General features: G+C 35.5%; 2 protein-coding genes across 2 annotated transcripts in view; one reads left to right on the forward strand and one right to left on the reverse strand.

Moving 5' to 3' along the window:
• LOC125653280 (reelin-like) overlaps positions 1–20,652 on the reverse strand; it is a 57,193-nt gene that overhangs the window by 24,442 nt on the left and 12,099 nt on the right. Inside the window, exons 9-20 of the mRNA XM_048882654.2 lie at positions 18,846–19,311; positions 18,562–18,713; positions 16,342–16,493; positions 16,138–16,250; positions 15,794–16,008; positions 14,729–14,857; positions 13,965–14,071; positions 13,714–13,777; positions 6,242–6,475; positions 1,937–2,092; positions 1,568–1,807; positions 1,130–1,429 (exon numbers count right to left, since the gene is read on the reverse strand). Coding sequence (XP_048738611.2) covers positions 1,130–1,429; positions 1,568–1,807; positions 1,937–2,092; positions 6,242–6,475; positions 13,714–13,777; positions 13,965–14,071; positions 14,729–14,857; positions 15,794–16,008; positions 16,138–16,250; positions 16,342–16,493; positions 18,562–18,713; positions 18,846–19,311 — 2,328 coding nt within the window. The remainder of the gene's footprint in view (positions 1–1,129; positions 1,430–1,567; positions 1,808–1,936; positions 2,093–6,241; positions 6,476–13,713; positions 13,778–13,964; positions 14,072–14,728; positions 14,858–15,793; positions 16,009–16,137; positions 16,251–16,341; positions 16,494–18,561; positions 18,714–18,845; positions 19,312–20,652) is intronic.
• LOC125653283 (uncharacterized) lies at positions 9,401–12,501 on the forward strand. The gene is made up of 5 exons (XM_048882659.2): positions 9,401–9,534; positions 9,679–9,714; positions 9,797–9,963; positions 10,367–10,637; positions 12,187–12,501. Exons 1-5 carry the CDS (start codon positions 9,477–9,479, stop codon positions 12,393–12,395), a joined length of 741 nt encoding a protein of 246 aa, XP_048738616.1. The 5' UTR covers positions 9,401–9,476; the 3' UTR covers positions 12,396–12,501.

Raw genomic sequence — 20,652 nt, forward strand, 5'->3', positions numbered from 1 at the left:
TTGTGTTGATTGCACTCTCCTCTGTGATGTTTATTACGTTTTTGTTTCATTCTTTATAGACCCGGAAATACAATTCATTAATCCATGGCTTCACTATCTCTTCTTTCATGTACGATTGTCATTTGGCACGGTTATCACTCTGACTGAATCTATGATGAACCAGGAACGCAAAATATCTAACCCGAGTCTTTTAGGACGGATTTTTGTAAGAAAGAAAGACACCAGGTATTGAAGAAGAAACAACATCTTAATCACATCGGATATAGTGAATACGGGGCTTCTTTACTGCTTATAACCTTCGTAGAGCCCAAAACAAAAAGAAAGATTCGATTGTTAAGCCGTTCTTTGGCACATCGATTTTGACTGCGGATAACTCCGTTTACCTGATCAGGATATAGGGCTCACGGCGGTTGTGACCGATCAACAGGGGATGCTTACTCATCCTAGCCACCTGATCCCACCCCTGGTGTGTCCAGGGGTCCGTGTTTACCCAACTATCTATTTTGTATTGCTTATAGGAGTTATGAGATTGATCACTGTTCTTATCTTCGCCTTGGATTCGGATGTCTTAATAAATATATGCTTTAGTAATCGCACTAGATTAGCACTCACTATGATGGCGAATCACATACTTTCGTGGATTTAGATTTTCGAAAGAACAACATGCTAGAGTGTTGTCAGTTCGTGTTTGAATAGTTATTCTGCTATCGTTTTATCCCGTTCACGTTGAAGAGTTGTCAGGGGTTTCACAGTTACTTTTGTTTCTTAATTATGGCAATTTTGAAAAACATTAAATATCAAAAATTCTACAAGAATGAATGATTTGCCAGTATCTAACGGTCTGAATGATTTGCCAGTATCTAACGGTCCAATTGTTGTTTTGTGGCTATCTTGTAGGAATGTGTTAAAGCTCTTACAAAAATGGAGATTTAGAATGACATACATTTAAATGTTAGTCCTCTATTATTAAGTTGTCAATTATTTGATCACGAAATAGAAACAGACCTAGTTATGGGAGCTAAATTAGGTTCTGGTGAAAGCGAACAAACAATGTCTTGCTCAAACTTTGATTATTGGATCCATTATGCCTATTGTTTTAGTTTACCTTAATTCCCCATGCAATACTCACCATGATGACGGAGGCATCGGTACAGTGACTTGTCGCCACTTCTGATATTTAGAGGGGCGGTACACTGTACCTTCAGTGTATGATTGACAAGTAGTGGGTGGACTACATGGTTCTTCCACCAATCGCCAGCTCAGGCCATGATCAGTGGAGTATTCTAAATACAGAAAGTTGTCACGATCCATCAAATACATGTTTCGACATGCCATGACCAAATGAAACTGGACGATATAAGTAGGACCAACATGTACTGGGGTCGTCTCAATGTACCGCATGTCCCCTGTCTGATGAGGGTCGATGAAACTAAAATGAGCGCAATTTAGCACAAACATTCCATTTCTAATTTTGGAATTTACGTTCTTTCTTCATAAAAATATCAAACATATACAGTAAGTTAAAGACGATATTTTGCTTATCTAGAAATTAAGTCATTACGCATACCTCATACTTGATCTGTCCCCACAGTAACTGTGAGAGTATGTACCAAGATTGACGACCACCTGTCTGGTGTCGTTTTTATAGTCCGCCATGTCCAAGTTGATCGTGTTAAATAAGTGGTTGTTTATACTAATGCCGTCAATTGCCCACAGATCTCTTCCCTCTCCAGAGTGGACAGGCTGCCACCAACGAAATCTGCAGGCAGGTCTCCTAGCTTCGTCAGGCAACATCACAATGTCAGATCTCAATATTAGAAAAAATGCATTGAAAAATATCGAAGCTTCAAATTACTCTTAGTTTAAGTCCATATCGCTTAGAAGAAGCTTAAAATACTGCTTTCATCTGTGAAGAAGAAAAGTATCTCAAACCTACTGTGGTTCCCGAATATCGTCAAAAACTTTTATAAGATCCCATGTTAGTCCCCCATCGCAGGAAAAATCCAAGATCACCGACTCCTCACGCTGCTCGGGTGGAGGACATTTTGACGTCATGGAATTGCTTCCAATTCTTATGAAGAACTGAAGATACCTTAATGTTTGAAAGTCAGTTTAGAAAATACATGTAGCAATATGTACAAGATTTAAAAGAAACCTTTAATTCCTTATTGAGCATCATCATCTTCACAGCCTATAAAATCGTTATTTTCATATCTGATATGTGTTTGAGAGTCAATCAATCATGTTGGAGGAGTGATATCAAAAGTATTAAAGTATAATATTCCATCTTAATAGGGTAACTGGGATGCTTTTCATTTCGCTATCCGAACAATACAAATCCAGCCTATATTGAAACTCGCACCAAAATCGAAGGGGATATTCCAGATTCGCTTTTATGTAAGAAGATACTATGGTATGTAAATCTATAATCATTTATGTAAATCTGGAGCCTTAGAAAGAGACTGAAAATCTACAGCTAGTGCGCTATCACCCGCTACACATAGTTATCTAGCTATCAACCGCTACAGAGAGTTATCTAGCTATCATCCGCTACAGATAGTTATCTAGCTATCATCCGCTACAGAGAGTTATCTAGCTATCACCCATTACATATAGTTATCTAGCTATCATCTGCTATACATATAGTTATCTAGTTATCAACCGCTACAGATAGTTATCTAGCTATCAACCGCTATACATATAGTTATCTAGTTATCACCCGCTATACAGATATTTATATAGCTATCACCTGCTATACATATAGTTATCTAGTTATCACCCGCTATACAGATATTTCTATAGCTATCACCCGCTATACATATAGTTATCTAGTTATCACCCGCTATACAGATATTTATATAGCTATCACCCGCTATACATATAGTTATCTAGTTATCACCCGCTATACAGATATTTATATAGCTATCACCCGCTATACATATAGTTATCTAGTTATCACCCGCTATACAGATATTTATATAGCTATCACCCGCTATACATATAGTTATCTAGTTATCACCTGCTATACAGATATTTATATAGCTATTACCCGCTATACATATAGTTATCTAGTTATCACCCGCTATACAGATAGTTATATAGCTATCACCCGCTATACATACAGTTATCTAGTTATCACCCACTATACAGACATTTATATAGCTATCACCCGCTATACATATAGTTATCTAGTTATCACCCGCTACACAGATAGTTATATAGCTATCACCCGCTATACATATAGTTATCTAGTTATCACCCGCTATATGTAGTTATCTAGCTATCATTCGCTACAGATAATTATCTAGTTATTACCTGCTACATATAGTTATCTAGCTATCATTCGCTACAGATAATTATTTAGTTATCATCTGCTGCATATAGTTATCTAGTTATTACCCGCTACAGATAGTTATCTAGCTATCATTCGCTAGAGATAATTATCTAGTTATCACCCAATACAGATAGTTATCTAGCTATCATCCGTTTCATATAGTTATTAGCTATCACCCAATACAGATAGTTTTCTGGCTATCATCCGCTAAATATAGTTATTCAGCTATCGCCCGCTACATATAGTTATCTAGTTATTACCCACTACATATAGTTATCTATCTATCATCCGCTACAGATAGTTATCCAGCTATCATCCGCTACATATAGTTATCTAGCTATCACCCGCTACAGATAGTTATCTAGCTATCATCCGCTACAAATAGTTATCTAGCTATCACCCGCTACATATAGTTATCTAGCTATCACCCGCCAAATATAGTTATCTAGTTATAACCCGCTACATATAGTTATCTATCTATCATCCACTACAGATAGTTATCTAGCTATCATCCGGTACAGATAGTTATCTAGTTACCACTCACTACAGATAGTTATCTAGTTATCACCCGCTATACATATAGTTATCTAGCTATTACCTGCTACATATAGTTATCTAGCTACCACCCGCTAAATATAGTTATCTAGCTATTACCCGCTTAAGACAGTTACCCAGCTATCACCCGCTACAGATAGTTATCTAGCTATCATCCGCTACAGATAGTTATCCAGCTATCATCTGCTACATAGTTATCTAGCTATTACCCGCTATATACAGTTATCTAGCTATCACCCGCTACATATATTTATCTAGCTATTACCCGTTACAGATAATTATCCAGCTATCATCCCCTACAGATAGTTATCCAGCTATCACCCACTACAGATAGTTTTATAGCTATCACCCGCTACAGATAGTTCTCTAGCTAACACCCGCTACAGACAGTTATCTAGCTATCATCTGTTACATATAGTTATCTAGCTATCATCCGCTACATATAGTTATCCAGCTAACATCCGCTACAGATAGTTATCTAGCTATCACCTGCCACAGATAGTTATCTAGCTATCATCCGCTACAGATAGTTATCTAGCTATCATCCGCTACAGATAGTTATCCAGCTATCATCTGCTACATAGTTTTCTAGCTATTACCCGCTATATAGTTATCTAGCTATCACCTGCTACATATATTTATCTAGCTATTACCCGCTACAGATAGTTATCCAGCTATCATCCGCTACAGATAGTTATCCAGCTATCACCCACTACAGATAGTTCTATAGCTATCACCAGCTACAGATAGTTCTCTAGTTAACACCCGCTACAGATAGTTCTCTAGCTAACACCCGCTACAGATAGTTATCTAGTTAACACCCGCTACAGATAGCTATCTAGTTATCACCCGGTACAGACAGTTATCTAGCTATCATCCGTTACATATAGTTATCTAGCTCTAACCCGCTACATATAGTTATCTAGTTTATAAGTTTTCTGCTCCCCTGGATACATTATACACACAAGCTGGAAGTATGTCAAAAAGTATCGTTATATTTACAGAAGCTATCACATTATTTCACAAAGACCGCCATGTTGTGATGTCACGACATTAAAGTCTTTGTATTGACTTTCTGGACAGGTAGAATAACTGTATTTCAAGAAGAAGAATCATATCCATTCCTCGTTGCCTTACTTGCTCTATAAATTCATTTATTTATTTTCCATTTGATACAAACACAGGGCTATGTTCACCATCGAGGGGAACCGTAAAACTTTCAGTAAACCTACAAGAAATACTTATAAAGCTAAAAAAAAATCAATCTTATTTACTGAGAAACTGATTACAACACACATATTACATTTTTCTTACCGTCATCGTTTAGTATCAATGATTTTAATTGAAGTAGTAAAAGATGCGCATTTAGTATGCCTGCGTTTGCTATTATCATAATTCCTCAATTTTATAGACCAGTCTATATGTCACACAATCGAAGATATTTGACGACAACGTTAACGCAGAAAACAGATGAAATAGAAATACATTTCTGTCTTATAGATAGACAATATCAGATACACAAATATAAATACAGATCTGTTTTATAGATAGACAATATCAGATACACAAATAGAAATACAGATCTGTTTTATAGATATACAATATCAGATACACAAATAGAAATACAGATCTGTTTTATAAATATACAATATCAGATACACAAATATAAATACAGATCTGTTTTATAGAAAGACAATATCAGATACACAAATAAAAATACAGATCTGTTTTATAGATATACAGTATCAGATACACAAATAGAAATACAGATCTGTTTTATAAATACAGTATCAGATACACAAATAGAAATACAGATCTGTTTTATAGATATAGTGTCAGATACACAAATAGAAATACAGATATGTTTTATAGATATACAGTATCAAATACACAAATAGAAATAAAGATCTGTTTTATAGATAGACAATATCAGATACACAAATAGAAATAGAGATCTGTATTATAGATATACAGTATCAGATACACAAATAGAAATACAGATCTGTTTTATAGATAGACAGTATCAGATACACAAATGGAAATACAGATCTGTTTGTCATAAATAGACAATATCAGATACACAAATGGAAATACAGATCTGTTTGTCATAAATAGACAATATCAGATACAAAAATAGAAATAGAGATCTGTTTTATAGATATATAATATCAGATACACAAATACAAATACAGATCTGTATTATAGATATACAGTATCAGATAAACAAATAGAAATACAGATCTGTATTATAGATAGGCAGTATCACGTACACCTATAATGGGGAGTAAAACAAGGATACGTGTTGTTATAGAAAGCAGCATGCGTGAGTTACAAGCATACATCTGTGTTTACCTGTTATTTGTCATATTGAAATCAGACGTGACAAGACGGCGGGGTCCTTCTTTATCAAACACTAAGGATTTACCAGTAGACAACACACCGCATCTGTAGCTCAGGGAGGCGCCCTTTATATGAAGGGCATTGCTGGAGGCCAAGGTCGATTCGTCATAAAACTGCTCCACCATGGTCACGTGGTGTGGCACCACTGGATTTTTGCACGTCGCGCCAGTATAAGCGAAGTCACACCTGGAAAGCATCTCTTCAGTTTATCATTTATGTCGTGTTTTATTGAGTATATAACCAGTATTTAATACATTATCTACCCCGGTACAATATACATGTATTTGTCTTTTTTAAGTTCTTTTTTCCTTTTTTTTTCAAAACTAAAATATTTGAGTATTTATTGCGAGTGCATATGTAGTGATGATTTCTTCGCCAAACGCCCGATATTCAAAGTAAAATGACAGGTCGTTTGGATATGACCGTAAAAACATGGTCCCGTGTCACCGTAGGTGTTAGAAAATAACGAACCTTCCCTACATGTATTATTTATTACCAAGAACAATACAGTTCATATGTTTAACGTCTTTACATAGAATAAATAAACATAAATATAATCAAAAGTAAAAATAAAGTTAATATAATGCAGGATAGGTAAATGGACACAATTCATTCAATGGATATATAGATAGTTGATGTCTGTGAGATAGTGAATATAGTTTGTTACATAATGAATATGAAATATAATACATACAAAAATGAGGATAACCTCAGCATGATGTATGCATTTTTGTTCTTATATTTAAACATTTATATATAAAAAAAATTCTAATTTACATAATTATGTGACATTTTCTGTTGATAATAACTGAAATAGTTTGTAAGTTACGAGTAGGTTTTTTTTTACAATAATATTTCTTAATATACATTTTACTGAAATTATCATAAAATGGATAGACTAACAAAAAGTGAAATTCATCTTCTATTTCTGCTTTTGAACACATTTTACAAATTCTCTCATTTCTTGGAACATTATAATATCTACCTTGTGATCACATACGGTATTTACTGATATAGGATCATCTCCCTCACGCATAGCTCTTATACTTACACGAATTTGACTCCACTATTTTGGCACACTGCCCCCCCCCCCCCTATAATAGCTTTAAAACATCATTGTTATTTGGGATTTCAAACATTTCGGTTGAGCACCACTGAAGAGACATTATTTGTCGAAATGCGCGTCTGGTGCATCAAAATTGGTACCGTATAAATTTTACATTATGACCCCTGGGTTGAGGCCTCTGCTGGTGGACTGTTAGTCCCCGAGGGTCTCTATAGCCCAGTAGCTAAGTACTTCGTTACTAGCTTGAAAATACGGATGTATATTTAATCGCTGTTATAAAATTTACAAATTCATTTCAAAATTAAGGATTATCTCCCTCATGCATAGCTCTTATCCTTGAACGAATTTGACTCCACTTTTTTGGCACGCTGTTTTTGGCTATAATAGCTCTTATACCGACTTAAACCAACAGACAAAACAAACAATTCATAAATGGATTGATTGATTGATTGTCTGCTGTTTTCCGCCACACTCAACATTTTTTCAGTTATAGGGAACAGTTATATGTGATTGTTGAAATGATTGCTAAATTCACAATGTACAAATTTGCAGTACTAAATTATACATGGTGACATATCAATTATCATCAATTCATATTCATGCTTTAAAAAATATTTGTCAGCTTTTAAAAACTCAATAAGAAACAATTCACATATTTTTAAAAAAAAATTAAAAACCTTCAGTGGACTAAATTCAATACATATATGTTGTAAATTGTGTAACGTAATAAATTCATATTCCCGCTTTCGTAATCGGGATCGAGATGCCAAAATGAAGCCTCCGATATGGTCGACATTTCCGATTTCGCTTATTTTGAACTTCGGTTATATTGAAAGAAAAAGATTGGTCCCCTGAATTTCAATATATCCGGAGTAAGTTGTAATTATTCTAATATATTCTTCAACTTGTATAGCTAAACATTCAAGCGTGTATATTGTACTAAGGCTTATTCATGAATGTATTTCCGATGTACAAAATTGGTTATATTTTTACGAGAAACACTTCCTACTAAAAAAAAAATACGGGATACCTGCAGTGGTAACAAAAGAAATTTAAAATAAAAAATAACAGAGGAAAATTTCAAGAAATGTTTAATGCAAAATTATCTTTTTTAAATAAAGAAATATAACCACTTCGTGTCCATCACAAAATATTTATTCCACGTAACTTTGAAAAAAGGACACGTCGACGATGCATCCTTTATGTTGACCAGTTTCTCCAAAACAAAGGTTTTATTTTGTTTAATCTGCCTGTTAAAACGAATACGGCGCATTAACCTGCGCTCCCAAATACACCTTGTACAAACACAGCTACAGTTAGACTCCTCACAGATAACGCTACACCCCTAAACAAGAGGTGTCGTACTACAAACCGTCTGATTACTCAGTGTAAAACACTGTTATCTTCTCCTTTGTTTTGCTTCCTAATAGACGTTTTGTACGAGGACAATCTATCCAATTATTAGCTCGACGTCATGCCACATGTCTTTTAAGGGGATATCTCAGAATAAGAAAAATCAGAAATTAAGTAGTACCACATTTTTGGCATTTAATTCTTTATTTTTATAGGTACATGTACTTTACGAATAAATCATTCAAATATCGGGGTGGTTCAACTTTCGTTATTTTCGTTATATCGACATGACCATAAATTTAAACCCTTCAACAACAAAAACTAGACTACGATTATTTATTTTTGAAATCAGTCACTAAATCAAATTCTAAGTACCCCCCCCCCCCCGAAATCACACATATTCCTTGAATATAAACCATTCTAAAGAATGCATTTCATTACAGCCCAACATATTTCTTCATCAGATAGCATCATGCATGTATCCATAATTAAAGAACTTAAATTTCTGTTTCACAAAAATATATTTAAATTTGTATAAAGGAAAATCAAATCAATTTTCAATATAGGTTAGTTCTATATAATATATATATATATATATATATATATATATATATATATATATATAATTTGACAAAATATCCCTTTCAAGTTTTGAGATAACCCAAAAAATCAGTGTTCGTTATTCAGTGTGTGATAAGACATCCTCTGACACTATAAATACCAGTGTCTGCATTTGACAGTCACTGTAGGGAATCCACACAGGACAAGATGAAGGTTTTCTGTCTCATTGCAATTGTGGGGGTTGTGTGTGCTGCTCCAGGGAGAGGTAATAGAACGTATCCGGCGTCTAATTAACCATTTATACAGCAGATGTCTGAGTATCTGGTGTTTTAAAATCACTGATGCACGTTTCGCTTATTTACATGCTTCTTTGGTTTGCGAAGACTCTCATGTTCTATTTGTCTTACAGAAAAACGACAGTTTGTCCCGGCTAACACCCACTGCAGTAAGTCTTGTTTTAACATATTGGTATTTTGTCGTTTATCTCTTCTGATAGGACTAAAACTTAATGTTCATCCCGTTAATAGATTTCCAGGCAGCCAACCCTTGCACAACTGGCAAGAGTCAGGTGTTTTACCCCCATCCTAATGACAACACTAAATTCATCCAGTGTAACGCGTTAGGGGAGATGTACATCATCCAATGCCCAGCTGGAAAGCTCTATAACTCAGCAACTGTATCCTGTGTGTCGAGGGTAAATTTTCTAAACCTCATAGATCATTAATCTAATCAGCAAAAAGTCTGAGTACTAGTTTTTAAATGGTTTAGGATAAAATCTTGCAATGTTGTTTTGTGTTTCGCAGTAGATGTGTGTATCATATCATCTGCGTTCAAAACAATACAGCTGTTTCTGTACGACTGGAAATGCCCATGTTCCTTTCATATTATCCTCTGAAGCCACTTCGCTTGATGGATATACTTTAAGCATGCTGTGTCAAACATGGCAACTTCTTGTCACCAACATTCTTTCTTGTTAATCTAAATTCTGTTTCACATTGTTCAAACAACGCCATAAATGTATACAGCTTTAAGCACCTATGATGTCAGATACAAATCGGCTCAAGCTTTCGTAAAGGATTCAGTTTTATTCATTTCAGAACTTTATTCCATCCGGCACAAGCGGCGGACAGATTACAGGACCGGTATCTGTGGGTAACAATCCCTGCACACAGGCCAACATCGCCCGCGGTAACTTCTACTTTGCAGTGTCCGGAGACAACCTCCACTTCATTGAGTGCGATCTCCTGGGTAACGCAAATGTCTTACCGTGTCCCAATCTGCTTGTGTGGGACCAGACGCGTCTCTCTTGTGTCTACACATTCCAAGCCGGGAGACCCACTCCCACCCCCAACACCGCCATTCTACCAAGTAAGTATTGGGTAATTGTGATTGTGATTCTGGCAGTCTGGTAAACGATACCTATATCTTTAAGACATCGATAGTTTCCCCTTACGCTCCATGGTACTGCCTTGTAAAGGTGTTTAATTCAACAGAGAAGTGTTGTTAGTATAGACACATTTTACGGTAGCAAACCTAAATAATCATAGCGAATGGGTCCCGGTTTGTAAAATATTGTATTAGTTAAGTTTTACTCTGGTTTTAATATTTTTCTTGGTATAACAAGCGGCGCTTGAGCCTTAAAGGTCAACAGGGTATGCACACCATTTGGTCTTGAGAAATAAGTGTTACATGTGTGCTTTTTATATCTCTCCATTTTTATTTACTTTGTACTGCCTGCAGAGGATAGATATATTCAGTGTATATATCATAATTCATAATCTCTTTAGAGGTGAGTGCGTTTTACCGCATTAATGAGAAATGCAATTTTCTATTTGAGTTCTAAAAGGTCAAATCAATGTTTTATAACACAGTTTTCAACGAGGGCTCAATGTTCATTATAGTTAATCATGGAAAGACGATGTCCAACAGTAAAGAGTTTCTAAAATACATTGCAGTATCTACATATACTTAACTAAGTCCAACCTAGGAACCTGAACCCTGGGCTCATGCATTTCACATTCCTCACTATGATCATACAGTTGATCTACTTGCTGTTCAGCAGTAAGAAGATTTCCTATTGCATTTCAAGATACCGACAATATAGCCCCCATGGTAACTAGACCCTGGGGTCATGGGTTCCATAATGTTGGTAGAAGACACAGCGGCCATTAGTATCATACATTTTTCCTTCTTTATGTCCAAAAGAAAAAGAAGTTTTCTATTATACAATGCATTTCAATATAGGACCAATTTACATATATGTAGCTCCCCCTTGGGACATGAAGCCTGTACCCAGGGGTAATGAATTTCACAGTTTTGATATAGATCTCTTTGGCCATTATCATCATGCCACCTGTTTGACTGATGATGTTTATAAGAAAAGACGATTTTCTAAGATGTTTTAAGACATTTTCAATATATAACCCAGTTAGTCCTACCCTCGGGTCTGAATCCAGACGTCATGGATTTCGGTAAAGGTTAAATTTTCATAATAATCATACAAATTTATACCTCCTTGATATCCAAAAGTAAAGAAGTTTTCTAGGATATAATTCATTTTCAATATACGACAAATGTTGTCCCATCCTGGAACATGAACACAAAACCTATCGTTCATGTACATGTATTTACTTTGGGAGATAGGCTTGCTCTCTGGGAACTATAATCTTACTGCTTCCCTCAATGCTATGCTTTAATTGTATAATATTAATAACTTCATTGTATAATATCAATGATTTAATTGTACAATACTAATGATTTAATTGTATAATATCAATGATTTAATTGTATAATATTAATGATTTAATTGTATAATATCAATGATTTAATTATACAATACTAATGATTTAATTGTATAGTATTAATGATTTAATTGTATAATATCAATGATTTAATTGTATAATATTAATGATTACAGGCACTGGAGTGACCACGAACCCATGCAAGAATGCTGTCGTAACCACCGGAAACTCCCAGTTCTACTCTCACCCAGATCCGTCTAAGTTCATCCAGTGCGATATCGCCGGAAACGCATTCGTGCTGGCCTGTCCATCCGGTCTGGTTTGGAATGAGTTCAGTACTACGTGCGTCTCGCCTTACAGTCAAGCTGTTGGCACATCCCCATAGGAATGTCTTATATATGCATTTGGAATCTCTGAACCAGTCTCGGTTTGACTAATCCCCGTACGATTGGTGTTGTTTTATGCATCAACAATTAAATGTTTGAAGTGATTTATCTTTTTCTTACATTAATCAGGAATTATATGTACACGTGACTAAAGAACACGAGAGTGGATTGCTATACATGTATCTAAATGAACAGTAAACAGATGTCCTCTTCAATGGAGGATCCAAAAAAAAATCCGCCCAATAGAGAGGTTATTGAAGATCGCAAAATGGTCATTTTGTTAAACATATTCATCCTTCATTGGAGGATGTAACCCCCTCCCCCTAGATCTTCCTTTTATCTAGTGGAGCACGGCAAAAGCTGAAAGTGGGACAACATTGATGAGAATATTTTTGAATTATAAGATGGTATCATCACAAATGCAGATACAGACAAGTTAATGCTTTTTTGTGTCAACGAATGTGCGGCACTTCCAATTATCTTCTACAGCATTGACGCTCCACTAAATATAGTTCATTCATAAGTCGAAAAATGTATTATACCGTTAACTTATCTCACAAAACGAACATTCCACGCTTTCTCAAAACTTGAAAGAAAATGTTTCCGAGTTTCCACGACTCTGGTTTCATTAAAGACATTTTCGCATGCTAGTTTCCAAACTACGAGGTTGACTTTCTTACAGAAACCGTGGTCAAAATCAGTTTCCTACGGACTGATTGCTGAACACTTTAAACTATGAATAACTTTGTTAAAATTGTTTCTCTAAAGGCAGAATACAACAACAGTGTGCTAAGTGTAAAGACAAGATTTTAGGTGATTGTTTTAGGTAAGTGTCATCATAGAAGTATATGAGATAAAACGTTGGATGTTACCAAAACACTAATCGCTGGAGAATGAAATACTTCAGTCACCATAGACCATAAAATGCAGTAGTAACTAGTTTGGAAAGACACGTATTACATGATAACTAATTGATTTCATTTCACAATATCTATTTGAAATGCTTTATACATCTATGTATATTACACGTGTGGGTTACATGCGTATGACTATTTCTTTAACAGTAAATGCATATACTGGTAAATGTTCTCCAGTATTTGAATATTCTGCGACTAAATCTGTCCAGAATAGACTATGGATTTTATTTATTATCACATTCCTATCTGCACAATATAACTACATGTAATTCAGTCACTAAACTTTTAATTTTGTATTTACATACTCTCGTGGTTTTACAACGGATACCAAATGTTCTAGGGACACAGTCTATCCAGGTCAACAATGTAGTCTATCACTGAATAGTGTACAAGCACTTACCTACACCCTGTTCTTGTACATTGCCCGTTTCCATGACAACCGTCCTCACAGTCCCCAATAAACACTATAAGGGTAAGATACGAAACAAATTTGAATTAAAACTAAACTTACAATTCAGTATTTAGTGCATATACAGCAATCATATATGACCAGGTAATTACCACCAACACATATAAAAGTATCAAAAACTTCAAAAGTTTGTTAGTCGGATAAACACGGATTTAATACCAACGTGAATGAGCTGTGCTCACCATTGTCCAATGCCCAGTTCGGTGTGTCTCTCCATGCTCCACTCCAGCGAAATCTGACGTGGGGTACTAACACAGCGAAAGGGAGAGGGGACGTCACTCTCTTCCAGCTAAGTCAATCATTGAATTATATCACATTTCACTAAGTGTTGGAGGAGGGAAATGTTAATAGAACTGGACCTTTATGTTTCTCAAAGTTAATAGATAGTTACAGTTGTTGCTTTTATCTAAATCCTATTTTAAAATCATTCATTTTGCTCCTCTCGTATTAAGATAAAAGAGTTCACACAATGGTTGATGTTATTTCTGTATATCTTTGCTGTGGTTCATACCTTATAATACATAAATAGACAAAGCAATTGCAGTGTTCAATGTACAAATACTACTAGTAAGCAATAACGACTAGATTGATTGATCGAATATTGTTTAACGTCCCTCTCGAGACTATTTCACTCAGATGGAGACGCCACCACTGCCGGTGAAGGGCTGCAAAATTTAGGCCTATGCTCGGCGCTTATGGCCATTGAGCAGGGAGGGATCTTTATCGTGTCACACCTGCTGTGACACGGGATCTTGGTTTTTGCGGTCTCATCCGAAGGACCGCCCCATGTAGTCGCCTCTTACGACAAGCAAGGGGGTACTTAGGACCTATTCTAACCCGGATCCCCGCGGGATCAATAACGACTAGAATATTACAGAAATGTCCTTAATATAATGCATGGAGTACGGATGTAAATAGAGGATGATAAAGTCAAATTTGCTTTCACCTCAAAAAATCCTCGCTTCTATACTCTGATGACACAGGTTGATGATTTCCTCCACAGTTGCTATGGAGACATGTTTGATGTACGTTGAACCACGATTTTCCAAAGTCTGTAGAGGCTTGTAAATCTAGACTGGAATGACAAAAAAAAAATAGATTTTCATATCAGGCAAATAACTGAGAATTTCTTGATACGGTTGATTAGCATTTGCGGTCACTCTAACTACTTCTCTACTTAATTTCTCATATCTTACAGGTGACTTCTATCAAGAAATGGATAAATGAATTAATTGTTGATTAAAAGTAACATCATACTTGATATACAGATGACCGATCAGCAATCTTTTAGTAAATTCTACATCCTCTAGTAGTCTGTTCCTGATTTAAATTATTCAGTTATATAGTAATCCAAATCTCGCCTCTCTAGTCACTTTCAAATGGGTGGTGCAGTGTACTGATATACAGAAATGGTCGACCAGATATAGTTTCGTGGGCTCTAGTGGTCAGTCTTAATGTTATAAATTCTTCAATACGGTATTTATGTTTTAGCTACATGAGAAATACAATATTCACTGATCTATCCCAAACACCTATCACATTATAAAATACATTTAAAACTGCCTAGTCTGACACATGTACAATCCGATTCACTGAACATTCCAACCCTTATCTTAATTCTCAATTTCATATTTTCATTGTATCCACACACTATTCCGACACACTGCGTATTCCGAAAAAAAAAATTTCAAAGTGCATTATTGGCTTAAAAAGGTTATACTGTACATGTAGTTTTCAATTCTTTCTTGATAAAACACTTCGGAAAAGATTATTAAAATTAAAAATGAACAATACAGGGTATGGCTATCATCAATCATATTACAATTATCTATATCCTCGTATTGTATACTAATCGCCCAGCGATAGTATTGTATATTGTCGGCCTTAAAAGTCTTCATCAATTGCAGCGTGAAATTATTGAAATTTAAACATACAGCGGTCAACTGTGTAAAATCTGGATGATAAAAGAGTCTTTTTAAAGTTGAATCACTGCATTCCTATATTGACTTACTTATTTGAACTTGCATTTTTTCCACAATGCAAATTAAGGTCGAATTGAACCATTTTGTTTATATTCGATCGTCTTGGAAAATGTGGCAGGACTTGCACTCCATCGATTGCCCAAACATCTTGATCCACCCCTTTGTGATATCTCTGTATCCAGCAGATCCGCGCCTTATATTGTCTTTGGTGGCCGTTAATAGCAACAGATATTAACCTCGGTTCCTGTAATATTTATGCAATATGTTTTATGTTAATGGTAAAATGCACCACTTCTCTTGATATTCATTTGTGTTTCAAGCTAAACTCCTAATACAAATTTTTCAACTTTAAAGGTAAGGAGTAAATATTTACCTTGTAATTTCTGCTGCTAAGATTTTGCATCACTGGTTTGTGTCCATGTTCATCCTCAATATAAACCTCAACGCTTGTTTCCGGTGTATCTAACGCTCGGCAACGCCCACTGCCTGCAAATCATTGACGTAATGATATAATATACACCATTTTGAAATAATGTCTACGTCTTCCTATCAATACAGCCCATATTACTAGACCTACCGAATCCAAAATAAAACCTGAGATTCCCGGCTACTCTGGTATCTAAATACGGGGTACACGCCCATCTCTCCGCGGCTCCGTCAAACACCATAGAGTTGGCATGGTACAGTACACCACAGATAACATCAACCCTTCCTCCGCGAATCTGCCATCTACAAGAACGGTGAAGATAACGAACAGTGATCAATCTCGTAGCTCCTATAAGCAATACAAAATACAGAGGTGGACAAACACGGACTCCTGGACACACCAGAGGTGGGATAAGGTGTCTACGAGGAGTACGCACTCCCTGTTGACCGGTCACATTCACCATGAGCCCTATATTTTGTTTAGGTAAACAGAGTTATCCGTAGTCATAATCAATGTGTCAAGAACGGCCGAACGATCGGTATGAAACACGTCATACAGCATTTGACCCCATGATAAGTTGCACTGGCAAACTAGTTTGTTTTAACGACCGTAGAATTTACGAAATGCTGCCTTTAAACGGGACTGTTGAAATCCCTGCAACATCAACTTGTTTGTCAGTAGCCTGCCTCGATTTTAAAACTGACCATACGTAGAACAACCTCTTGCGTATCGAATCAATTGAGAGATGTAAACATCATATGCAGGTGATAATGGAATATTGCTACATAAATATGAGAAGTTGACGATGGAGAAGCTGAAATCATCATGTTTGTCATGAAGTTGAGTTGTTAGTTTGCCGTTAAGATCTACTTTAAATAGAATGTCTAAGTATGAAGCAGAAGTGGACGACTCTGTAAAGTCTTTTATTTTGAGTTCACAGGGATATATCGAATCGATATATGAATGAAAATTATTATTGTTAATAGATAAAACGTCGTCGATATATCTATGACAGGTGAAGATAACGAACAGTGATCAATCCCATAACTCCTATAAGCAATGCAAAATAGAAAGGTGGGCAAACACAGATCCCTGGATACACCAGAGGTGGGATCAGGGGCCTTGGAGGAGTAAACATCCCATGTCGACCGGCCACACCCGCCGTGAGCCCTATATCTTGATCAGGTAAACGGAGTTATCTGTAGGCAAAATCAGTGTGCCAAGAACGGTCTAACAATTGGCATGAAACATATCTGACAGCATTTGACCCAATGTTATAACAACCATAGAATTTGCGCAATGCTGGTGTCAAATTGAAGGCCATATCAAGATATTTTCTCTTCCCACATAGACGTTTTATAAAATAAATTCTGCTTTATACATGTAGAAACACCATTGTTACATACCTTCTTTTTACCTCTAATGAATACAATATGATCTGTATCCAGATGAACAAGATAATGATAGTTAGCTTCCAATTAACGTTAAATTAATGTACGAGTTGGTGTGGATTCCATTATATATATATATATATATATATATATATATATATATATATATATATATATACATGTATCACTTGAATCTTTGTACAACTTGTGAGATTGCAGTTATACATTGTATTGTTAAAACAAATTGGAACATTGTAATTGTAGGTGTAATTGGCAAATGTCCTTTGCAATTTGTAAGACAGTGTTAGCGATACGATTCCATTTCAGGACCCCTATACAGATCTAAAGTATTCAATGTACAAGTATAACAACCATATTTCATATTTAGTAAATGGATGGTGGGAATTTTGCAATAATGATATCATAGGGTTCATCAACTAAAATAATCCACAATAGGAAATTTTCAAAATGTTGATTACTTCTTGATTTATTTCAACTAGAATGTTACATTGAAGTCCATGGGAAAAATTTGTTTTATTAAAATATGTTAAAAGAAATTACTTTTCAAACAAATCTCTTGGTGAAAAGTTACATATACTTTCTCTTTATGGAAATATGAAATAAAATTATTCATTTACCACACATATCTTTAAAACATTAGATTTTTTATGATTATAAAGCACAGAAAACTCTTCAAAAAAAGTCTCAAGTGCATAAAGGTTGGTTTCTACTCACTTACCAGTCATGTGATTTTCATCTACTTCATTATTATCATTATTTAACAATAAACATTTATTTTGATTTAAATCATTTAAAATTGTTCATTATCCTTTCGATATTCATTGAATACCTTAAAAGTGTCTGTGAATTCACGTAAATAAGAATCTCAAGAAGGAATTTAAAACGCGGCTTACTCTATATTAAGTTGTTTTGCATATGAAGCAGTATGCAAAAAAATAAACATCATTTTATTACATACCCTGGTTGGCGCTTCGATTCAAACTGTTCTTCTAGCATTAGATCTGCAGTGACGTCAGAAACTGACAAATCAAGATCATGGGAAACCACGTAGTTTACTGTTTGATTCTCCATATTAAAGAACAAGGTATTTTCTTCAGATCTACATTTTTGCTGTTGAAAAAGAAAAAAAAAGAAGAAAATATTAGTTCATTTTAAGTAAGTTCCGTGTTCCATATGGGCTTTCAATAAGATAAACTTTTCTAAATATTGGAAAAAGAAATGCAACATCTACAAGTATAATACCCTGATGTTTCCTCCAGGAAAGAAAAGCCAGTTACTGGGATTGATGGGATCAAAATCTTCCATCAATCGACTAGGTCGGTTGGCTGTATTGACAACTAACACATTGTCAATTCCCCAGCAACTGTTGAAGTCTGGTTGTCCCTCGTCAGAAATGTCCCATCTTAATGTGCGAAATCTTCGTGTTGTTGGCTTTCTTGTTGTCACTTCTATTGTTGTTTCTGTTGCGGTCGTCAATGGCTCTGTTGTTGGTGGTTGTGTTGAGGATGTTGTAGTTGTTGGTGGTGGTGGCGGTGGTGGTGTTGTAGCTACTGTTGTTGGTGGTGGTGTTGTTGTTGTTGTTGTTGTTGTTGTTGTTGTAGTTGGTGGTGGTCTATTGGACAGCTGTTCCCATTTTATACAAACATTTTCAGCTCTGGCTTCTTTTGGGAGATAAAGAAGGTGAACCTCTGTTTGCGATGACGGTAACCTAAAATATGATGCATATACACAAAATGATAAAACGCTGTTACCAATATAAAGAAGAACTGAATGGTCCACATCGTCCATCTCAGCATGGAAGAGGTTTGGAACGTATAGATTTGTCTATCTACACTGGGTTCCTTAATCAAATAATAAGTACCCTTCAAATATTCTAAGAAATTTGAATATCCTATTGTGATCCCATCGTGGTCCCAGCGGTCTCAGTGAACTAACCTTACATTACAATATGTAAGGATACTTGAATATTGATATAACAATCTGTACCTTTGCGCTTCTTTGAAATTTGATGTATTTTCCAATATAAAACCAAAATTTGAATCCGCTACTGTTGCCCTCATCCTGTCCCGGGGACCATGATACCACATATTAGATTAAATTTAAAACCACACTACAGCAGGGTGTTTGCACATCATTTAGACAATCTATACCATAGCGGTTCTTGACAAAATATTTTCAAAGCATTTCAAGTTTATGAACAATGTTAAATATGACCAAATCTGACACTACACTATACGAGGATGCTTGCTTATAATTTTGACAATCTGAATGCAATCGGGTCTCGAGATAAAAAGATGTCCAAATATATTCACCATGTATAACCGATGATGAACATTTGAACTCCTATCATGACCTCTTCCTTGTCCTGGATGTCATTGTATAGACAAATTTGATCCTATACTGCATAAGGATGCTTACATATTCATTTGACAATCTGAATCCCTGTGGTTCTTGAGAAGATTGACATAGATTTTCCCTGTATACAACCAATGTTGAATGTCGAAATCTTACTGTGGTACCCGCCCTGGTCCTGGGGCAGGGGGTCGTGGTATGAAGAAATATATAATGCCACTAAGTGAGAATGTTTACATATTAATTGTACCATCAGAATGGCTGTGCTTTTTGAGAATATTTTATGTTAAACTTTGAACCCCTATTTTGGTCCATTAAACTTTGAACCCCTATTTTGGTCCATTAAACTTTGAACCCCTATGATGGCCCTCCACTGGGATCTCATTGTATGAACAAACTACATGTGATAATATAACATAAAGAACATTACAAACAAGTTTCAGCTTTCCTATTTCATTGATCATTGAGTACATTTTTTAAACATTCATTATGATCTACCCTTGGAATAAAGAAGGGTTCTTTACTTGAACAAACTTGAGACTTCTTTAACCATAGATGCTGTGTGCCATCTTTCGTTAAAATTAGCCCAGACGACAGACAGACGACAGACAGAAATCGATCAAGTGAAATAAAATTTTAAAAATATTGTTAATGTCGTTATCCTCAACACACAATGGAATCCTGTCAAGCGCTTAGA

The sequence above is a fragment of the Ostrea edulis genome, chromosome 7 (assembly GCF_947568905.1).
Source record: "Ostrea edulis chromosome 7, xbOstEdul1.1, whole genome shotgun sequence".
NCBI classification, from domain to species: domain Eukaryota; kingdom Metazoa; phylum Mollusca; class Bivalvia; order Ostreida; family Ostreidae; genus Ostrea; species Ostrea edulis.

Excerpts from the sequence above, each read along its gene's own strand:
- LOC125653283 (XM_048882659.2), top strand. The coding sequence starts at position 9,477 with ATGAAGGTTTTCTGTCTCATTGCAATTGTGGGGGTTGTGTGTGCTGCT. Across the intron at positions 9,535-9,678 it reads GTGTGCTGCTCCAGGGAGAG|AAAAACGACAGTTTGTCCCG; the intron begins GTAATAGAACGT and ends TTTGTCTTACAG. Across the intron at positions 9,964-10,366 it reads CTGTATCCTGTGTGTCGAGG|AACTTTATTCCATCCGGCAC; the intron begins GTAAATTTTCTA and ends TATTCATTTCAG.